At 28.4% G+C, this 23,327-nt stretch overlaps 1 protein-coding gene and 1 pseudogene across 1 annotated transcript; both read left to right on the top strand.

Moving 5' to 3' along the window:
• Positions 1-61: 61 nt before the first annotated feature.
• Positions 62-19,005, top strand: LOC107161347 (sarcomere length short). The gene is made up of 9 exons (XM_015507719.2): positions 62-208; positions 403-492; positions 5,385-5,769; positions 9,649-9,827; positions 11,118-11,241; positions 12,452-12,567; positions 12,647-12,820; positions 14,116-14,703; positions 18,366-19,005. Exons 1-9 carry the CDS (start codon positions 62-64, stop codon positions 18,627-18,629), a joined length of 2,067 nt encoding a protein of 688 aa, XP_015363205.2. The 3' UTR covers positions 18,630-19,005.
• A 308-nt stretch (positions 19,006-19,313) lies between these two features.
• On the top strand, positions 19,314-20,954 carry LOC149056223 (uncharacterized; annotated as a pseudogene).
• Positions 20,955-23,327: the final 2,373 nt, after the last annotated feature.

Below are 23,327 nucleotides of genomic sequence, written 5' to 3'. Positions count from 1 at the left end.
GTCCATCGGTATTAATATTGCGTTTGATATCTATACAATATTGTACTGTTAAAAGTTTTGAATGTCCGGCGACAACAATCAGAGGTTTCGTCCTCCGTGGGTGAAAGATGGACTCAACCCGGTGCCGAAGGCTACTGTGCCGTGGAGAACCAAAGATAAGACTGCAACTGTCGCTTCCACCGGCATCAATGACCAACCACCGATCGCGGTATATAATTTTAAATATAAATGCATATTTTTGCGATGCGTTTCATTTGATTGCTGCACTTAAAAAAAAAAATCGCGTCTGTTGCACTTTTGCGTCTTGCAAACCGCTGCTAAACGTTTTACTCAGACTTAATAATTTATTACTTTTCGTTATTTTGATATAAATCTATTTATTTTTTTCGTCTACGTCGACAGGCCGCCTCCGACGAAGCAAAACATTTTAAATTGAGAAAAGTCGGACCGTCAGATAGCAGAAAAGTTACCGAAATAAAAATTGTGCCCAAAGTAAGAAACAATTACTTATAACAAACTTTACATACCTTTAATACTCAGTTGTTCTTGTATTGTAACTGATAGGTAGACAATTGTCAAGTTATTATAGTTAAGTTTAAACCTGGAGGGTACCAGGTACCATCGCTGAATGATTTCTCTCATATTGTGTTTTATGTGTTATTTTTATTATGTATGTAAGTAGTGTTAAGTTAGTCATCTGTTTTACTTATCGAGTTATGAAATACAGATAGTAAATTTAAAAAAAAAGTTTTAACGATTCTGAATTTCGATTTTGACAAAAATGCATTTCGCCTTTTCAGCATTGGCACTGTAATAGTATATTATATTTATAGACTTAAAGTGCGTTTTGGAAAGGTGATCTAATGCGTTATGTCGTTACCAAGCGTATATACGTTTAAAATGCACTTGTAAAAAGATAGTCACTAGGACGTCATTAATACATAACAGCCTTATAGGCATACGCCCTACGTGAAAAATAAGGGTTAACAAAAAAAAAAAATATGTATAATTATATCAAACTAGATATCGCATTAACTAGTCTAATTAATTAATTATGTATATATATATTACACCGAAACGGCTAATTCATACGAATGAAGCAAGGAAACCGAAAGGCATTAAAATTTGATGTAGGTACAGAAAGCAAACAAATAGGCATGCTATCATTTCTTAACGATATCAGGCAAAGATGTCATATATTTTTTTAGATATTTTATTTTAATCTGCCTAATTTAAATATTACTTTTATCAAACATAACTATTATAATTATCGTGCTATAAGCCTAATAAATAAAAATAATCAATAAAAAATCAAGTAGGTATTGCCAACAATTGTTTTTTATCACTTTAACACGAAAAAAAATGTACGTTTATTAGTTATTACACGGCGGAAAACAGGTACGTACCTATGTTAGTTTCTATACCTACTTCCTATACGGTGAAAGTCAGGTACATATTATATATAAAAAAAATATGCTATATTTTATATAGTATTATAAGTTGTATCATACATTTTAATGGTAAAAAAAAAATATATACACGCAATTTTTATAATATTATAGTTATAATAAGTTATCAAATTGATAAAAATGTATGTGTTCGGTAGAAAAGCTTGAAAATTTAATACAAGGCTTCTAACACATTGTAACAATAGTAGTTGAAAAATAAAAGAAATACATAGGCACGATTTTTTTTTATAAGCATTTAAAGTTCAAATTTTGACTAAATACATAAAAATTACGGCAATGTTCAAATTATCTTAGATAGAAATTCATAAAAATTTTTCTTTTTAATTCTAAGATTTGAAAATTTAATACAAGACTCCTAACATATTTTTATAATAGCAGTTGAAAAATAAAAGAAGTACATAGTCACATTTTTTTTTTATAAGCATTCAAAATTTGAGTTTTGACAACATATTATGTAAAAATCACGAAAATTCACAAATTATTTCAAGCTTGAAATTCATAAAAAAATTTTCGTTTATATCTAAGATTTGAAAATTTAATACATGGCTCCTGTCATAATTTTACAATAGCAGTTGAAAAATAAAAGAAATGCTTAGTCACAATTTTTTTTTACAAGCATTCAAAGTTTGAATTTTAGACAACATACGTAAAAATTACGAAAATTCATAAATTATGTTATGCTAAAAATTCATTAAACATTTTCCTTTTATATCTTAGAATTTAAAATTTTATATAAGGCTTCTAACATATTTTTACAATAGCAGGTGAAAAATAAAATAAATATATTAGCACAATTTTTTTTACAAGCATTCAAAGTTTGAATTTTGACAACATGTGTAAAAATCACGAAAATTCGCAAATTATTTTAAACTATATATTCATAGAAATTTTTCTTTTTAAATCTAAGATTTGAAAATTTTTAATAATCTATAATATATTCTAGACAGATAAACCGTCTTCGCTCAGAATCGTTTTTCGTATACAATGATATAATATCATTGGATTCAAATTTAATTCCATCCATTACAGTAACCCACTTGTAACCTACTGTACAGCAGAGCGACATCCACGACTTACTCGCCTTTTTATTATTACCTTTTACCTATATTAAAATGTATGCCAATATCATATGATATAAGACTGATATTAGATTAATAACTTATAAATTATATATATTATATTTATGCGTAATAATATATGCAGTGTAGGAACTTACATATGTGTCTATTTTTTACTGTGTAAGAACTAAGAATTAAAATGGGTTTTTTAGCGAAGTCTTGTATTCTTGGTGATAGACTTGCATCATAAAGGTAGTTTTGTGTAGGTACTAGGTAGATATAATTATTAATTAGTAGTAGATACAATTGAGGAATTATGAGTAGATAATATAATAGGATAGGATACTTAATATAATATCTCCGGGAATCTATGCATGACGCAAGACTTGTTAAGAGTTTGTTAAAGCTTAATTAATGGATATTTTATCTTTAAGATCCATGCGCAATATGGATAAAACACAATAATGTAAATTCAGTTTTTATAAATTTTAAATAATCTCAGTGGTAAATACTAAATTACCTACTAAAAAATAATAATTTTGAAGGTTTGACATTTCGGTATTATATTTTATTATTATTTAACTTCATATTCGTTTTTAAAAATAACATTTTTTTGTGGATTTAAATTTTAAACGAATAATAAATTGTTTATAGATAACATTTAGACAAATTGATACATTATCATTATTCATTAAGGCTCGGATTTTAATGCATTTGCATTTTGTTTGTTTTTGGAATGTCTTACATGTTGCTTTCCAAGCTAAAAAAGTGTTTCAAGTGCTCCAATTTTTTTTTTTACATTTTAAGTGGATTTTATACTTTTCAGGGCATTTTTAAAGTTTTTAACGCATTTTTTTAAATTAAAAAAGACATTTATTTGATCTATTTTTCGAATTATTACTAAAATAATAAAATTCAGTACTAACATGCGATATAAATCATTTTCATTTTGAACTACATAACTACTAGTAATCTGGTTTTAAATTAGACAAAGCTGAAATTTATCTGAATACCACACCAACCAATTAGCCGATTTAATTGAATACAATTTTTATCGGAGTATTTTCTTATTAAAGGATATTAAATCGGTGGTGTATGTGACTGTTTATTCATTTTTTTTATATTTTATAGGTATCTACACAATTTCACTCGTTAATAAATGCATTTTTTGATGTTTTTAGAAAATTTAAATCCGATCCCTAATTATCAAACTCGCAAATATATTATTATTAATAATTATTTTGATGGCTAATTTTACTCTAAGATTACCTATTCAAAAGTCAAATACTAAAAAAAATTTGTCTAGGTCTCAGAAATATAAAACAAATAGTGCGCTGTCGCGCTGATATCCTTTTAATAGAATTATATGGGTTATAAGTAGAGTAAATACTAAATTCTTTCTATTTTGGTTTTGAGTTACCAATACTAGTTTCAGTTTTCAAATGCGATTAGGCGAGATGGAGATGTAAAAGATTCATTGAATAATCTTATAAATTATGATATTGGCAATTATAATATTTTAATTAGTTAAAAGGTTTATTAATTTAACTTCTCTATAGTCTATACATTCATCCATCAGATAACTGATAAGTAGAGTTAGGATGTTGATGACCTAAAAAACACACACAAATGCCCTAAAAAAATGCAAAAAAGCCCTAAAGAAAGTGCAAAAATGCCCTGAAAACTTTAAAAAATGACCTTAAAAATTATCTGAAATACTAATTAAGTAAGTGAAAAAACTTTTTTATAAATAATAATTTTTATTATAGATATGGGTATAAATAAATTTAAAATGTATATTTAATTAATATTAAAATTATTTTTTACTAATAGTCCAAATCCAGAGTTAGATTTTAAATAAATTAAATTTGTTTCCAAACTTGGGGGTAACATTTGCCCTAAAATCTATAATTTGTGAAAAATTCCCCACATTGTATTAAAAGTACAAAAAATGCCCTAAAAGATGAAAAAATGACGTTAAAAAACAAAAAAATGCATTTATAGCTAAAAATTCAAAAAATGCAAAAAAATGCAAAATAAAATTAGAATATTCTGCATCAAGGGAGCATGAAACAAATTTTTAGCTAGGATAGCATTGTACAGAATAAAAGGAAAAAAATGTAAAAGTCATCAACATCCTAACTCTACTGATAAGTAATTGTAAATATGAGATAATAATTAATAGTTAACCAACTAAAACTGACTTTCTATTCGTTATATTTGTCTTTACATTCATATTGGACATTGTTTGAGGTTAGTACGATGTACCTATACCTATCATACACCAGTCACCAGTGTTTGGCAAGTTATTTATAGAAGATAACTTGTGTTGTAACTGTTTTTGAAAAAAAAATTGTGCCTCAGTCATTCATTATGGAACTGAAAATGTTTTTCTTTTTCCTTAAAAAAACTCTTTTCGTTCTCTTTAAAAAAAAAAGAAATTGGTTTTATTCATCCATTCTTCTTGGAATTAATTTTATTCAAATACTGCCATATAGTAAAATTATTAATTTTCCATTTAAAGATGTTGAAATTTAATTAATTATTTAATTGATTTTTAAAAAGTTTAACGCGACCATATTGCAATATAAGATATTGTATCAAATATTAATTTTAAATTGGTATGACATTGTTTTGATTGGGAAGTGTTGAAGTTATTCAAAAACTTGTAATGTATATTTTTCAAAACGTTTTTGTAGGTATTCATAGGATGCGCTTAGTACATTTACTACTTAAAAGTTATAGATAGTCTGCAGATTTTCACTAATGCACGACCATAAGTGTATAACTATAATTAATCGTAATAGTATAATTATATTAAACAAGTAGGTACATAATTTTGTTTTTGCACATTCAGATCGATTACCAAGGTCCATTGCAGATCAATAGCAGGGTCGTGCCGGTGGCTGTCACACAAGTTCCGGAAAAGATAAAAAAAAAGACATCCGTGACAACCACTATTGCACCACCGACGTCAAAACCATCGCCTACCAAGATGGACCAGATTCCTGTGACTTCAGCACCAGCACCATCTTCACCGCCAACCAAAGTGGTTCAAGTTCCTGTGACTTCCACATCGGTCCCAACACCACCCCCGCCGCCACCAAAACCGCCATCTGCACCAGTACTGCCTTCACCGCCACCACCACCGGTAATGCCATCCCGAGCACCAGGCCCACCACCGCCACCGCCACCTCCTTTGTCAGTGACGGCGAATTCCAACAGCGGTTTACCACCAATATGTAAGGAAAATTCACTACTTTGTCGATGTTAAACTTCTTGTAGACTAATCCATATTCCTTACGACTATTTTATTGGTAGGTACCTCCTTATATATTATTAGTTTAGGTATGTACAGAATATTTAATAGGAGTGCTCTTTTTAAATTTACAATGATAATATAACCATAATACAAATTAGAAATTTAATTATTAAACATGGTAAATAACCTAACAGAAAATGATACAAGGTTTGTGAGGTACTTACTCCATTCACTCGCGGTTGTCTCGTATGTGTTTATTTTATTATTACATAATGTAATACGTATATAAAAACGAATTTAGGTAAAACCAATATTATATATATTTTACATTTGGACAGTATTTATATTTTCAGGTAAAATTATTTCTGGGTAGCGTTGAAACGTATCATATAGATGATTTTTAGATAATTTAGCTTTCTCAAGGCCAGATGAGGCAAAATTACCATCGGTTTTTCTTATTGGATGGCTTGGGTTGTAATAATTATTGCTTAGTTGATTTCCAAATACTTCCATCGTTAGTCGATAGGGCCGAGGATAGGTGATTTGCAATATAAATCGATTTGTTTTTCGATAGGATTTTTTTGAGTGAATTTGTGAATATGTTATATTTTTGTCTGTTGGATGGTAGTCGCGGGTTCATTAATAAACGGCTTTAGATCTCTGTTTTTCTGCTATGAGCATACGTATGCTGTTTCGTAGTGAAAATTGGTTTTTGGAGAGTGTATTTAAGGTTATAGGGGTGGCCGCAGATTGAATTACATTTGTGAAATTTTTCACTGCAGAATCAATATTGTCGTTAGTTTTAAATTTAACATTTTGTTTGATTTCCTGGTTAACTAGGTCATGGCATTCATAACGATCGGTGGAGCTATTAAAAAGCTTAGGTGGGGTTTCATGAGTAGAATTGTAGTTCTTAACCTGCCTGACCTCATAGAGACACATTTCTAGTTCTCATTTTATCAGTTCAGTAGAAGTGAAAGGGTGAATGTGTTGTATAACTACTCTAGTTGGGTTATTTACTTTTAGTTGGTAGGTATGATATTCCGCGTTTTGATCTTTTAGATAATGAATAAGTAATCTATACAATTCTGGATTTGCAGTCTGTATTTTTAGTCAATGGGAGGCAGATTTGTAATATAAATTTTCAACTTTTATCAGCTAGATTGAAATTTAACAAAGGCCTCTAAAATCCAATACACCTTTCATGAAAATCGAAGGTGGTGGTTTTATGTGGTCAGTGAAATTAGCTTCTTCGGGAACTGCGGATGCATCCATCACTATTTCAGCAGGTTCAGTTTATGCTTGTGATTCAAAACGATTTCGTAATGTAAATAGTTATGAAAATAGTTTTTTTGGTTTTTGATTGGTCTCAAGCTATTGATAAAGTATGGAACGGATAGCTACTATATAAATTAAAGAAATGTCTACCCTCAATTTACTATATTCTCATAAAATTTTATCTCGATTACCTTTACTTCTAAATCCGTCATGGATCTGCACATTCAAATATGGCAAACATTAAAGCTGGCGTTCCGCAAGGAGGAATTATTTCTCCAGTTCTATTCAATACTTTTACCTCAAGCCAACATATTACGCCTAACACCTTAGTTACTATATGCTGATGAAAAGGCAATAATATCAATTCGCGCTGACCCTGTTCTAGGCTTCTAGCTTCCACTTATCTCCAAAATCATCTCTCTCAAATGGAGGACTGGTTCAGAAAATGACGGCTTAAAGTCAACCAAGCCAAATCTATTCGTACAACTTTCATCCTTTAAACAAGCACAATATCCACCTGCAATTCTCTACAAAATTCAAATGCCTTCAACTTCTACCGTTAAATATCTTGAACTAACAATCGACCGCCGTCTCACCTGAGCACACCATATTAAAACCAAAAGATTGCAGCTGAATTCCCGACTACGCAATGTTTAAAACACTCCTCAACAATAATTAATACATTTATTAATTATTACAATTTAAACATTAAACTAATTATGTACAAATCTCTACTAAAACCTATATGGACCTATGGTCTCCAATTATGGGGTAATTCTTAAAAAATCTTTAAAAAATGTAGACGTTTCAAAATATTACATAAAGAAAAATTACTGTCCACCGTATATATCTAACCTCACCCTTCACACTAATCTCCGTCAAAAAACCGTTCAAGAAGAACCTAAGAGTTTCTATTAGCGTTTCATGATCGTCGTTTAACTCACATATTAAATAAACACACAAGTTAATATATATACCGTGTGTTCAATTTTAAAGGTAACAGGAAATATTTCGATCGCGTGACCTTGAATTTGATTCTGGATTTTTATACTGCAAATAGATTTATAAATACATCTGTTTTTGATAAATTCTAATTTTTAATTATTTTTATCAGCGCATGCGCATTAAAATAAAAATTTCTTAAATAGGAAATTCTATTTTGAAGACCGGATTTCGATTGCTTTATTTTTTCTGAACAACTTTGATCTTTGCAGTTTGTTGATATCTTCAAAATTGCCATTTTTATGATGGTCGAAAGTTTTAAATCGGTTAGTTCGTAAATATCGCATTTTTCAACGAATAAATTATAATGATATTTTTTTGTGAATTTGATGTAATAATAAATACACATTGTAGTTTTAATAAAAATAAATTGTTATAATAATACCTATAAGGCTATAAATGCGTAATTAAGATAAAGCGTATAATCTACTAACACATAATTTAATTGAGACACATACGTATAGTTATTATACGCAAAAGTTAAGTTAATATAATATAATTATACTATTATAGCTATACTCACGATTTTGTAAGCTTAGAACAATTTTTATATAAAGTAAGCAATTGTTTCAAAATGTGAAATGTGAAATGTTATTATTTGTTTTTGTTTTATAAATATTTAATATGCATTACATGTTACATCTAACAACTAAATATTCTGATTATTTACGAGGTGTAGAAAATTAAATTTTTACTAACATTTTAATATAATATAATAATAATTTCGAAATTTTTAATAGTTTAAGTGCGGTAAATGATACTATATTATACTGAAATAAGATCTAGGTCGTGCATACAAGTTCCTTATAAACATCTCTAAATAATAATTGGCCTTTATCCAAACAAGTCAAAAAATGTAAATCTATGAATCAGTACGAAAAAAAGTACTTTTTGAAACTATATATTAAGTTCTCAAACGAATCATTTATTTGTAGTACCTATTTAAGTTTTTTTTGTAATTCATATTTGATTTTAGTAACGATGTTTTTTATTGTAGAAACATTAGTTTAAACTAGTATACAGTATAAGCTTATATTAACATTCAAATTTAAAAACTATTATTATAATAAGAATTAAATATAAGTTGCATGAAATTTAAACTTAATTTGATTAGCTTGCAAAAAAGTTTTGTAATTACCAAACAATTTTTGCTTTGAGAAAAATGGCAAAATATATCACAAGCCTATTATCGTTGTAAAGCAAAATATAAATTGAAGGTTGAAAATGATTACATAGTTAATAGTTATATACTTATATAGGTGTTAGCCGTGAGTGCGAGTGTATAAAGTAATGTCGAACGATGACTATAATGTAACGTAAATATAGTGTTGGAAATGTTCCAACCAAAAAGTTTAATTAGAATTTGTCCGATAAGAATGATTAACTAATAAACCGTTGTTTGCTTCCCATGTTATATTATTATAATTATATTTCGATTTCAAAGCGTATGCGAGTGCAATTGATTTGAAGACAACTATTAGTGTGAGCGTGTCATAAATATTACAAATAGATCCACCTGCATAGGTCAGATTTTGAATAATAATTGTGCATTAGTGATCTAATAATTTAATTTTCTCAGCTAAAAAACCACTGACTCAGGAAAAAATGAAGAAGTTGGATTCGTTGCGAAGTCGACCGAGGAGACGTCCAGACTGGTCGGACATGATGAAAGAAGTGGAAAGCGGAAGGAAGTTAAAGCACGTCGAGTGCAATGATCGCAGTGCTCCGATCATACCTAGTACTAAGTCCAAGGGTCAGGTAAGCGTTTAATCGGAGATAATTTGTTTTAGATTCTGAGCGGAGCGATGAATGAATGTAATAATTTTATGATGATGTGTGTTTTTTTTTGTGTCTGCAGCGTACACGATAAGTTGTCAAATTAGTTCTTTGATTTTCAACTTCAGTAGCTTTTCCGGTTGGAATCTAGTTGATGCATCGAGGAGGTCAAATTTTGATATTCTTAGTAGTTTTTAAAAGCGCTGAGAAAAATAAAAATGAAAATAATTAAGGAAAAACAGGCATTTTTACGCAAATTCAGTTTTTGAGAAAATCGATTTTAGATATTGCCGATATTGGTGTGCAATTCTAAAACAAATTACTTGTAAATACATCAAGTTTTCACTGAATGTTTATACTGGCATTTTCTGTACTTGATAAAAAAAATATTTCAAATCTTTTAAGTTATTTATAGATATTTAAAAATTTCAATCTTTTTGGTTTTTAAATGACAAAATTTTATTCGGTTGGTGAAAAGCTTCAAAGTTTGATACAGGGCTCCTATATATTGTTACAATTTTAGTTAAAAAATATTAAAAATACAAAGTCACAATTTTTTTTAATAAGCATTAAAAGTTCATAAAAATTTACCTTTTTAAATCTAAGACTTGAAAATTCAATACAAGATTCTTCATGAGTTTGTCTAATCTTATGAAATAAAAAATTTCTACCGGAAAGTCAAATTAAATTTGTATGGGGCATTTGAATTACAGTATTGGATATTCACTCAACTTCTCATATACCAATATTCTAATTTTGTTGCAATTTGCAACAACCCTATAAACCACAATTTTTAAAATGTAATATTGACATTTTACAGTAGGTATCAGATATGTATCATATCAAACATGGCTAAAATACTTTTAAAAAGTATTTAGTATACTTTTAAAATGTTTTTTGATTGTTGTTTAAAATATTAAACCAATGATACTTTTTTTAGAGAAAATTTGAAATTAACGTCAACTTATTAAATAATTCTAAGTATAATATAATTTCAGTTGTTGATCCTTGATTTAAAATTTTTAAGAGTATAGAGATATATTGTAAAACTTCCCAGAAAAAAAACAATTATTATCTTTAATAAAAAGTATTTTTTTTAGGGGAATAAAATATTCTAAGTAGTAATTCAGAATTATATCAGAAGTATTTTTAATACTTTCTTATTTATACTACCCAAGACTGCTTACACGTTTATATAGTATGTGGTCATGATGTAGACTTGGTGAATAATACTATTTGTACCCGATAATAGCATTGTGACTGTTTCAACAGTTTTTGTACGAATCTGAAACGAAAGCAGAAGAAACCGATCACCATCAGCTGCTAAAAGACATCCAGCACGGCGTCAAACTTCGTAAAGTAAAGACGAACGACAAGAGCAAACCGTATATAGAAGGTACAATAATTTATATAATTTTATAACACAGACACAGAGGTATTCAAACTGTGCGTCGTGGCTCCCAGGCAGGCACGTAATCCCCTCCCCCCACGGAAATTTTTCCGTTCTTTCGTATAAAATTTTAATCCTTAAAATTAAAATGTTCAGCACTAAATTGCTTAAAAACACGGCTTCGTAATAAAACTGAAAATGAGCGTTTAACGGGACTTACTCTTCTGTCAGTAGTTCAGTACATTGGGAAGTGTCTATCTCAACAGATGAAGTATTGGATATAATAGCTCAAAAACAGACAATTTATATTAAAGACATTAGTTGAAAATATTTAATTACTATAGACTATTTTGTATTATTATAAAGGTTTTAAATATTATAATAATAATATTTATATTCGTGTTTAAGAAATGTATTAAAATGTATTTCGCCCACCTCCTAAAATAAAATTCGTGCTACGTGCCTGCTCCCAGGGGGTGATGAAAAAGTTTGAATACCTCTGCTTAACATAACGACGCTTACCCGGATGTACGATGAGGTTTTTATATTGGAATAATAATATATTAATATATGTATATAGACGATAGACCTCATAGGGACGGTGAAAACTATTATGAATCGCAGAAAACTTGACGAAAATTACAATATTTTACATAATGACATTAAAATATCACCTACCCTGATTTTGATTAAAAAAAACTGAAATCCAATTACATAAATACAAAAAATAATTTAAAAAATACAATAAGTTACCTATTACTGACTGTTGGACGTCACAAATTATAGGGAAATAAAAAAAAAGTAATAATCATATTGTGAGTTGGTTTTTTTATTTAACAAACAAATAAATTATTTATTTATACGATGCCTAAAGTATATGAGGTTTACCTTTAAGTTTTTATATCACAGCTGCAGTGGTTATAGTGTTCAGTATTTTATAATTTATTTTTTGTTCAAAAACTATTCGAATAATATTTATTATTTAATTTCAGTAATTAATTATATAATTTTATACTATCTATAAGATTTTATTAGATTTTTAGTAAGGTGTTACATTACAAATATATTTATAGTATATATATATAAACATAGGTACAGAGTGAAAAAGTAAGGTGATTCATTTTTTTATTCAAATAATTAAAGAATTTAATACTTTTTAACAATAATTAAAATATATCGAGTATAGTGACTCATCACTGTATATATTTTGAATTAGGTCTTAGAAAGTTTAGAAGACAAGAAACGATTGATGAAAAAATACAAAAGTCCGTGTCGATGGCTGACGTCGTGGCCGCTGCTGCAGAGCCTGACGAACTCGACGACATTGATAAAGTTTGCACATTATAAGATATAACATAACTAGCTTTATAGTCACTTATTTTTATACATGCCGGATCGATTATTGTTTTAGGTGCGAGACGATTTGCAGTCGGCCAAACAAATGCTCGCATTGGAATTGCGAAGCAAAGAGGCACTGGAACGGGAAAATAAACGACTTTTGGCCAGAGTTGCGAATTTACAAGAAGAACTTAAAGACAAACCACTTAATACCTCTGGACCTATGAGATCAGACACAGACCAACAAGTGCATAATTAATTATATGTACTGGGTGATCCATTTAACATTTTTAATGCATAGCATCAGTGGCGTACGCAGGATTTTTTAATGGGGAGGGGAGGAACTTGAAAATAAAAAATCACTCATTTGTCCCAAGATAAGGTTTGAAAAATAAAGCAGATACTTCATTAGTTATTATATAGTAGTTATTATTATACTATATATATATATTTATAGACTGGTTGTAATAACTAGGTAAACACACGATTTAATATATTGCATTAAATCATGGGTAAATATAAAAACAAATAATAATAAATAATATAGTCAGTAGGGGAGGACTTTAGCCCGTTTGCCCCCTCTATGTACGTCATTGCATTCATTTCAATAGCTATATTAACGTTTTTAATCAACATTCTTTTTCAATTTACTATTTTTAATCGTTTTAATTTTTAATTTTTTAGTGGCATTATGTATTTTTAACTCATTATTCCAAAGCAGAATATTTTTCGAATGCTTCGATATATCAAAATCGAATTTTGGATGAGTAGTTTATGAGTTATAACTATTTAAAGTATTTAAGTATTTTTTTTTTTTTTATTTATGCTTTAAAAATGTTTCAGCACTCCAAGTGCTAACACAAATATATTTACGATTATAATTTAATCTTACCATTTAAATTGATGATAGTAATGATATAATTCATGGTAATAAGTTTTAAGTTTATGATATATGTAATAATAATAGTAATAATAATAATTTTGATACAGTATAATATAATATTAATAGTATTGATTATTCTTCATCTTCTGATGAGGGCTCTTCATTGTCCGTTGGGGGAATTTCTATAAGTATTTAAATTTTAAATAAGTGGAATGTAGTGGTAGTGGTATCAGGGGTACTACGCAAACTATTTATACACTAGGTACTCCGGTCATCTAAATTTTAAATGGGTACTTAAAACTAAATTTACTTGTCTGAAATTTTAATTTTAATAGATAATTCGAATAATATTTCTTTTGGAATATGACTTTGAAAAAGCATGTAGTCATTCAAATGAGTAAGAAAACTTTAAAAAATAGAAAGAAATGTATTTGTGTAATTTAGTGTACCTAATAATTATCGTAATCAACATTATTTTAAAGACATATTTTTAAATAGGTACGTTATTGAGTAGGTAGTGATTTGTGTTTTCTGAAACAATAAGTATCATACGTTAAGGTTAAATGAATCACCCCATATCACTGCGTTTGATGTGATAACGACTCAAGGAACTTTGTTCTAGGGGCATTAATACATGTGTATGTCTTGTTTTTATATAGCTCATCAATAAACTAAAAGCGGAGGCATTAGAAGCCGACCACATCGCCAAAGATATGGAGCAGAAGTATCACGTGACTGCCGAAGAACTGGACAGCACTAGACGGAAACTTGAAAGCGCCTGGCTCAGAAATCAAAAACTAGAGTTGGAGCTGAAAGCCGCGCTGTCTAGCCGAGTGGTTGCCCAACAGCCGGTCCCCCGACAAATGTCCATGAAAAAATTGTCTGTGATGCCATCCGTCGAACACCTATCCGAGGAAGAAGAGGAAGACGAGGAGGAAGACGACGATGACAGTTCAGATGACGGTTCTAGCGACGCGTCGCAGGAGATCGACGAGGCCAGGAGGACGGCCAGAGAGCTGAAACTATTGGAAGTTAAATTGAAAGCCGTACGTGACAAACAGATTTCCGCACTCAAGGATCGCCGAATGTATAAACAGGAATTGGCCAAGAAGCAGAAAGAGCTCAAGTCCGAGAAGAAAAAGTACAAAATTTTGCAGAAAGAAGTGGACAAGATGGCGAAACTGATGAGGGACACTGATGACGAGGAAGAAGACGAAGAAGTACTTGACGAAGAAGAAGAGGAAGAAGTAAGTGGACTAGAAGTGCTAAATATTCTACATACATAACCATAACCCAGGGGGAACTTATTACAGATGGAGATAAGTTCTCATTTTTTTATGATAATTACATATTAAAATCAATGAAGAATAATTTAATTAACTGCACCTTTATACTTAAACGAAAATTATAATTATTAGATATGATAGGTATTCAAAAACAGTTCAAATTTAGTAGTATCTATATATATTTCACGGTAAAAGTACGAATGCCGGTTAATCCTATATGTTTCGCAGACTACTGTTGGTAAATGTGCGAAATTCGGACATTTACCAATTATTGATTTGATATTTTGATCGCACTTACATCTGTTATTCATACGTTTTTTCAAGCAATAACACCTTATTAATTCTTATTCACCAGTCAAAGACAGTTGCAATATTAAATAGAAACAACTTTTATCACATAGGTAACTTTTTGGCTAATTAAAGTCGAAATAAAAATTACCAAACTCAATACTTAAATAATAATACATTTTAATAAAAATGGTTTAAGTTAATCGCAGTAAAATGTCACTTATTGCATAGTTTCAATTTTTGCAGTAACATGTAAATTAATATTATAATGATAATAATAATAAAATAATTATTAACATCGCAGTAATATGTAATAATAATAATATAAATTTGATATAATAACATAAATGTGTGTATCTAATACTATATATTAGTCATTAATTTAGTACCTAATGAACTTCAACAATAGTTATTATTTTTACTTACATTGATTGTTTATCTTAAGATTTACCAAATCCCGTTTGTAAAAGTACAAACTACAAAAATCATTCGGGGTTTGGCTGAATAATTTTGTATTTCCTAGGTTTAACCGAAATCAATTGGTAAATGTCCGAATTTCGCACATTTACCAACAGTCGTCGGTGAAACCTAGGTTTAACCGATATTCGTACTTTTACCGTAACATATATACTATTTACATTTTAGATTTTATAATGATATATATGTTTTTTTGTTGTGTCCTAAGTTCAGCTTTTCTTTGAAAAGGAAAATCTAGGTACTGTGGGAGGTTCAAAAGTAAAAAGTTTCCAGTCGTTTTCAAAAGTGTTAGGAAAAACATTAAAAAAGTAACGAAAAAACGGAAATTTTTACCCATAATCAGCTTACTAGTAACTCAAAAACGAATCATTGTAAATACTTGAAATTTTCACCAAATGTTTATATTAACGTTATCTATTTGCGATTAAATTTTCAAAATATTTTGATTTTTTAAAGCTATTTATAGACAATTGAAATTTTTGATTTTCTAAGTTCATATTTTTTGAAATGCCTACAAAAAAAATTTGTATGCCCAAAAAATCTTTAAAATTTAATTCAAAGTTTATTATAAGTTATACTTATTGTAGTAAAAAAAAATTAAAAATTGTTAGTCACAATTTTTGTTTATAAACATTTACAGTTCAAATGTTTACAAAATATGTCAAAATCGCAAAAATTTGCATGGAATTATGAAGTTTAAAATTGTTGTGATTTATACTTAAGGTTAAAAACCCAACACAAGGTTCTCCATAAGTTTTTTTTTCAAATAAATGTAAAAAAAAACTCCTGAGTTAATATGGAAAACATTTTGTTAGCGTATAAGATTTATATTTAAATATTGTGCGCGTATAAAATGTATTATGATTTAAATAAAGATAATAAAATATATTCTAGACTGACAGATCATCTCCGTTCACCTGTCATTGCATTTAAATTTAAAATTTAACACATCCATTGTTGTGACCTACTCTCCATTTCTACTATACAGCAGAGCTGCAGAGCGATACCCACTAGTCCACTTTTTTTTCCTAAACTCATTTATCCAACACTAAACTTAAAGTTATCTTAACTTATTTATCGATAATATTATTTCATACCTACAATAAATCCTAAGATACCTAACTATAATAATGAAAAGTAATCTAATAACAATACTTGAATCACTTAATTAATAATTATTTCAATTGGTTCAAAAAAATTAATTTATATAAATAATTATGTGTTATTAAACATGTTAAGTATGTTAAATAACTTGTAGGGATGTGGTATTTCAGTATTTGATCGTGTATTTCTTTGTTTCTACGTGAAATAATTAAGATTGGTAAAAATACATGTTTTACATCATTAAATTCTTAACTATACAATGTTACTATAAAACTTAATTTGAGATATTTTAAATTTTATACAAATTTTAGAACTGTTTAATAACATCAGTGTCATATTTATGGTGGTGTCTTAGGTCTCTCTACTGGACCATAACGATATTAAATTTATTTTACGGGGTAAAAAACATGGATATAATATATTATGTAATCATCAGATTACAGCTTTATGTAGGGGAAATTATGTAGACCATCATAACAAATTCCTAAATGCGCCAATGAAGAAAATATATTATACATACAGGCATTGTTGTGTAATTTTCTAATTACTTTTAATTTTTTATAAACATAATTATTTGGCTATAAGTGATTTATCTTGTGAAAGATTTAACTATGGTTGAAAGACGATTTTATAATAAATTGACTAAATAATTTTTAAATTTGTTGTTGACGATTAAAAATGCAGATAAAAAATATAACATATCAAGACTTTTAATAAATTGTTATGTTTAAAACATTAAACAACAATACTTTAAAGAAGTTAATTTAATCACTGCAATACCCAACCATGTCTCTGTTTTTTTGTTTCTTTTTTTTAACTACTAATGTACTGTACTAATAGTTAGATGTTAATGCAATATATAAATGTAATATCGCGTCCAATGTTCACAGTTTCTGCGGACTGTTATTCTTGAAAAAAAAGATTAAATAATTAAATAATGTAAATAAGAACTAAAAAAATAAAAATACAGTATCTTAGCTATTGAAAATGTTTATTAAAAATATTTTTGCATCATTGTTTAATATTATTTTCTTTTTAAATGTATTTTGAATTTTTCATTCATATTTTAAGGCGTATATACCAAATATATAAGTGCGCATTAATATTAAAAAATGTTTATTAAGCGCATTAAACATTAAGCCTTGCAGGTTATTTATACTTATTTTATAATAATATTTGTAAAATTAGAAAAAAAAGATACCAACGAAATAATAATTGCATATGAATCTCAATACTTAAAACGGGTTTCAAAAACAAACGAAGAGGTAGCAGCTATACAGAATCGATCCTTTATTCGTCGATAATATATATGATTTCAAAATTCAAGTTTTTGGGGGTAAATAAATGATATTTAGACTTTATAAGGTGAAAATTCTGATATTAGAATTTTTAATTTAGAAACCAATGTGACTTGTATGAAAAGTCTTCATATGGTTCATATAAAAGAATAACAATTTGACAAATTCCCGAGGCATGAGAGTTTTTGGTTCCACTTGCCTTATTTGTAGATATTATTATTATTTACTATATATTATTATCGCGTACATACTATATATTGTCATTAATAATATCTCATTATGAATGTACGAGTAAGAGATGTTATTTTAAATTAGTATTGTGAAGTTATACATTTTTTAGTTTTAGCAAGAGATATCAAATAGGTACCTATCATATAATTAAAATCTTAATTTTTTTCTGGATTATTATAATTATAATTAAAACGATAATGTTGATGGCGTGTGATATGTTTTCAGGAAAGCGAATCGTCTGAGAGTGAAGAAAGCGACGACGAACCGCAGAGCGAGGGTGAAGCCCCTGCAACGGCCACGCCCGAACAGAAGAAAGAAAACCTATGTCGCCGATCCAAGTATTACGAGGGGCGGTTGACGTCACTTAAAAAAGGAAATTACTTGCTCAAGGCCAACGTGGAACGACTCCAGGACGACGTCAACAAACAAAAGGAGATGTCGCTGGTGTTGCAAGAAGACTTGAATTCGGTGTTAGCTGAACTCGGATAAAAAAATAACACTTTGTTCACCTCTGATGTCGACACACTTGTATTATAATAATGATAATTATTATTGACATTGATTTTGTGTCGTTAAATATAATATTAAAACAATAATTTAACTAATGCAAAAACGCACGTTATAATGTATTGTTATTGTTATAATATTATAGCGTTATATTTTAACCTGGTTTTATGCTCATTTTAAATCGAAATACACAATATATATTTCAATTAACACTAAACATAATAAGTATATATATATATGATATAAGATCACATGAGTATACACAAAAAGAAAAACGCGAGTAAAGAAGCCACCAAATATGAATTCTTGATTAATACTTATTATTATGTTTTGATGAAATAAATATTATTTACTATGACTCGTGTGAATTTTCAGCTATTTTGCAAGGTTAAACTTGGATTAAGGGGGATAGGGGGGATAGGGGTACCAGGAGAGGCACAGTTGGGGTCCATTGATTTTGGGACACACTTTTATCCCCCAAATACTTTTTTTTTTAATATGTTCAAAACAGTTTTCAATAAAACAAAATAATATTTTAGTAGGTAGTACCTAATTACAAAATAAAAACGTTCTTATTTTTATATCACACATAATTGAATACAATTATTGAATATGAATTATTATAAATATTAAATTGATATTCTATTTCTAATAATTGATACCAATATGATAAATTACAATGTGAGATACAAGTTTTTTGAAGTTAAATTTGAAAGGAATACACACTAAGTGTACGATGTCCCAGGTCGATCCTTAATCTGGGCTGTTCAAGGTGCGGATCCAGTAGGGTGGTAGGGGCGACTGCCCCACTCCGTTGGCCGTACTTTTCGCAAAATGTATTAATTAAATTTAATATTTTGTGTTTTCCTATGTATTGTTATATTATTCAGTCACAAATCGTCGTATTTTATTTTTATTTTTATTCATTATGTGAAACAAGATTGGTGGAAAAACATGATTGTGTTTTATAATTTTTAACAGGGTTAAGTTCTATAATCGAGGCATTAGACAAAATATCAGATTGGGATAATATAAATACTGCAACTCAAGCAACTTACTTATTTGTTATCTAAATCATCATCGTATGGTGACTTTATTTTGACATTAATAACTGTTTCAGAAATGTTTAAGAGGACGCTACACCCGCATGTGTTGTCTCTGTCTTACACGCGTACAGTCATAATAGCAAATTTTTGTTCACTAGATTCAATAGTGTCAAGTGTGCTGTTAGTTTTGATATTAGAGTGAATTGACCCATTATCAAACTTTTAGGTAGGAACATTATCTGTGTTCTCATGTTGGTTTTTTACTATATTTTAATTTTTAAATGAGTTATGAGCATGTTAAGTGTGAATATTTGAAAATTCACATAACTCATTTAAATATTAAAATATCGTAAAAAACCAACATGAGAACACAGATAATGTTCTTACCAAAAAGTTTGATAATTAGTCAATTCACTCTAATATCAAAACTAACAGCACAATATTAAATCTAGCGAATGAAAATTTGCTATGTAGTTCGCGTGTAAGACGGAACGACACACGCGGGTGTAGTGTCCTCTTAATATAACATCTCCAATCAGTAAATTATTGAAGTCCAAAAGCCATGATAAATTTTCAGCTCCAATAATAATTAAAAATGTAATTTGTATTTTGAAGAAAAAAAACGAGAATATAGTTATAACTGTTTTAACAAAATATTTAAAACCACTGAAAGTCAAGTAATTAACTTGGGAATTTCAGGAGGAATTAATAAGCCAAGATTATCGTAAGTAATGAAAAACAGGAAAATCCTCAAACTGAATCTGCTGAAGAATATTTTAGAGTAACGCTATTCCCTTTCTCGATAATTTACTAAATTACTTAGAATCTAGATTTGATGAAGATTTGATGTCAGTTTATGATCTGGACGTGGTGCTGTCCAACATAATTAAAATTAAATCTATTTTTGATGACAAATGTAAATTAGAAAACAAAATAAAAACGTAATAAATCAATTCGGTGACCTAGTAGCTTGTGATATAAATATACCCAGAGATATTTTAGAATCTACGTTAATGGGTGAATCAGAAGTTTGGCATAATAATTGGTTATAAGACGATCAATTATCTTTGTCGCCTTTAGAAGCTCTCAAACAATATGACCCAGACTGTTTTTCTGGAATTTATGTCTTAATAAAAATACTTATCACGTTGCCATCTACAGGTGCAACAGCTCAACAGAATTTTTCATCATTATAAACCATGATGAATTCATTGACATATTTGCTCAATCAGAAAACAGTAGATTGGACTTTATTATATGATTAGCAACTAATATATGTTTTAACATTTAAATTTGTATATAATATTTTATTGTAATATTTTATTCAATAAAGACATTCAATTCGGTTTAAGAAAAAAAGGTATTCGTTATAATTAATAAACAATTATTGCATTATAAGTACTTTAGTACTAGTGCATGCTTATATATATATATATATCATGGGCGTAGGTAAGGGGGGGGGGGTTTGGGTGTTCAAACACCCCCCGAAATTAAATAAAACAATCTAACCTAACCAAGAAAAGAAAGTTTTATCTTATAATTTTTTTTATATTTTTAAATTTGTAAATTATATGGACAAAATATTGTATTTATGTTATAAATAATTATAATTAAAATTATATTATTTAATACATACAAATAAATGATTCTTAATTTCATCATATTAATATAGATTTAGACAAAAAACCCCTCCGAAAATATTTCCTACCTACGCTCATGATATATATATATATATATATATATATATATATATATATTATATTATATATATACTCGTATTTACCAGAAGGTAAATAGTAAATATATTTAGATATTTATAATCCACCCTCATGTTAATGTAGGCTGGATCCGCGCCTGGGTGCAACATTAATTTTATTTATACTTTCCGTAAACACAATTCCTTGACTATAAATTATAATACATAATATTATTTTAGTATTATACGTGGCATATTTTAAAAATTATCTATTAATATCTAAATAAGATAATCAAAAACATTTAAATATTTATTTAATAGCTATTCATCTAGATAACTAATGGATAAAAGACAACTATTGTAAAAAATAAAAATACTTAGGAATACAAAGGAAATTTAAAATCTTGTTCCAAAATATTACTTAGATAAGTTATATAAGATAAAAAGATAAGAAAATTTTCGTGATAATGATGACTAAACAATGCAGATTGGTGATTGGTCATCATAACTATAGATTTCTTCCCTGGCCCGTGAAATGAGAAATGTCAGTCAGGACATTATTTTTTTATATGAAATAATTTTAATTTTAATATATAAGTCCAAAATTTTTGAGGCTGTTAAACGAAGATCCTTGGAGATATTTATCTCATTTTAACTTATTTATAGTCAAAATCATGATTTATTTTACCATGCCTGTTTTAAGTTTAGATCTTTTTTTTTAATCTGGGTGACTAAATATTATCTTAATTTAAGTTTAATAACTTATTATAGTAACAACTTGGAAATAAAAATAAATATCAACTTTAAAGATGGGACTATGCACTTCTATTGGTAAAAACATTTTTATACTTCTAATAACTGAAAAACTGATTATTAAAATGTCCAATTAGGTACATCAACATTTTTTCAATGTAAAAATGGAATGAATAACCTTGAGTGTATTTTAAAATTCCGAAAATTTGTAGAATATCCTTTGTCTGTAAATATCTATATGTTACATCGGACCTGCAGATAGTTACAAGTGCTATATTATACTGCAGGTACACTTAAAGCCCAATATAAACAGACGAACCAAATATTATATAGTTTTGAAAATTATGATTTTTTTCCCGCGATCTACATTATGTCATTATATTTATTATTTTAATGTGCACGACAGACGGCAATAAAAGCGCTATAACAATTGACCCGACCGATGACGACCGTGCGAACCGTTGTCAGAAAATTCCCGAGCGTCCCTCAGGGGATAGCGCCGGAGTCTCCATCAACGTGGCATCCACACGATCATTAAAGCTTTGCGCCACATGAGGTAGTTTGGCCTGAGCCACCGTTTAAACTTATTTCGTTAAAGTTTTACACGAGTGAATATATGTGAGTGTAAATACGTATAATAAATTGCAAGGGGTAGCTGTACAGATTTTTTTGCTCTGAGAAATATGAAAATGAATTATTATATAAGCAGACTAGAAAGACCTTGATTTACTTTTGAAAACAAAAAAAACCTCTTTCAGTGCCACCTACTTTCATAAGTACCATTTTTTTTTTTTTTGTCAATTGTTGTATAATTTGGCTTTGAATAATAAACTAAAACTATAAAGTAATAAAATAATATGATGCAGTAGCTAGGTACAAATAGATACAATAACAAACAGTATAGTATTTTAAGAGCAAATGCAGTTTAAAAAAGTTTAGTCACTCACCCACCCAATTTTTAATTTATAAAAAATATTTTCGCTTATTTTTTTTTTTTTTTATTATTGACACCCTCGGCAACATGGGCCATTGGGCTTAAAGTGAGAAATATATATAAAAAGAAAAAAAAATTACATGAATTGTATCTATATCTATAAATTATACTAAATTTTGGTTAGAAGCATTTTCACTTATTAATCATTGTAGTTCAAGGAAATTTATTATTTTAAATATAGTTTATATTAT

The sequence above is a fragment of the Diuraphis noxia genome, unplaced genomic scaffold (genome assembly GCF_037042655.1).
Source record: "Diuraphis noxia isolate RWA-SAM2 unplaced genomic scaffold, SU_Dnox_SAM2 contig0004, whole genome shotgun sequence".
Classification (NCBI taxonomy): Eukaryota; Metazoa; Arthropoda; class Insecta; order Hemiptera; family Aphididae; genus Diuraphis; species Diuraphis noxia.
This window is presented reverse-complemented; position numbering and strand designations above follow the sequence as displayed.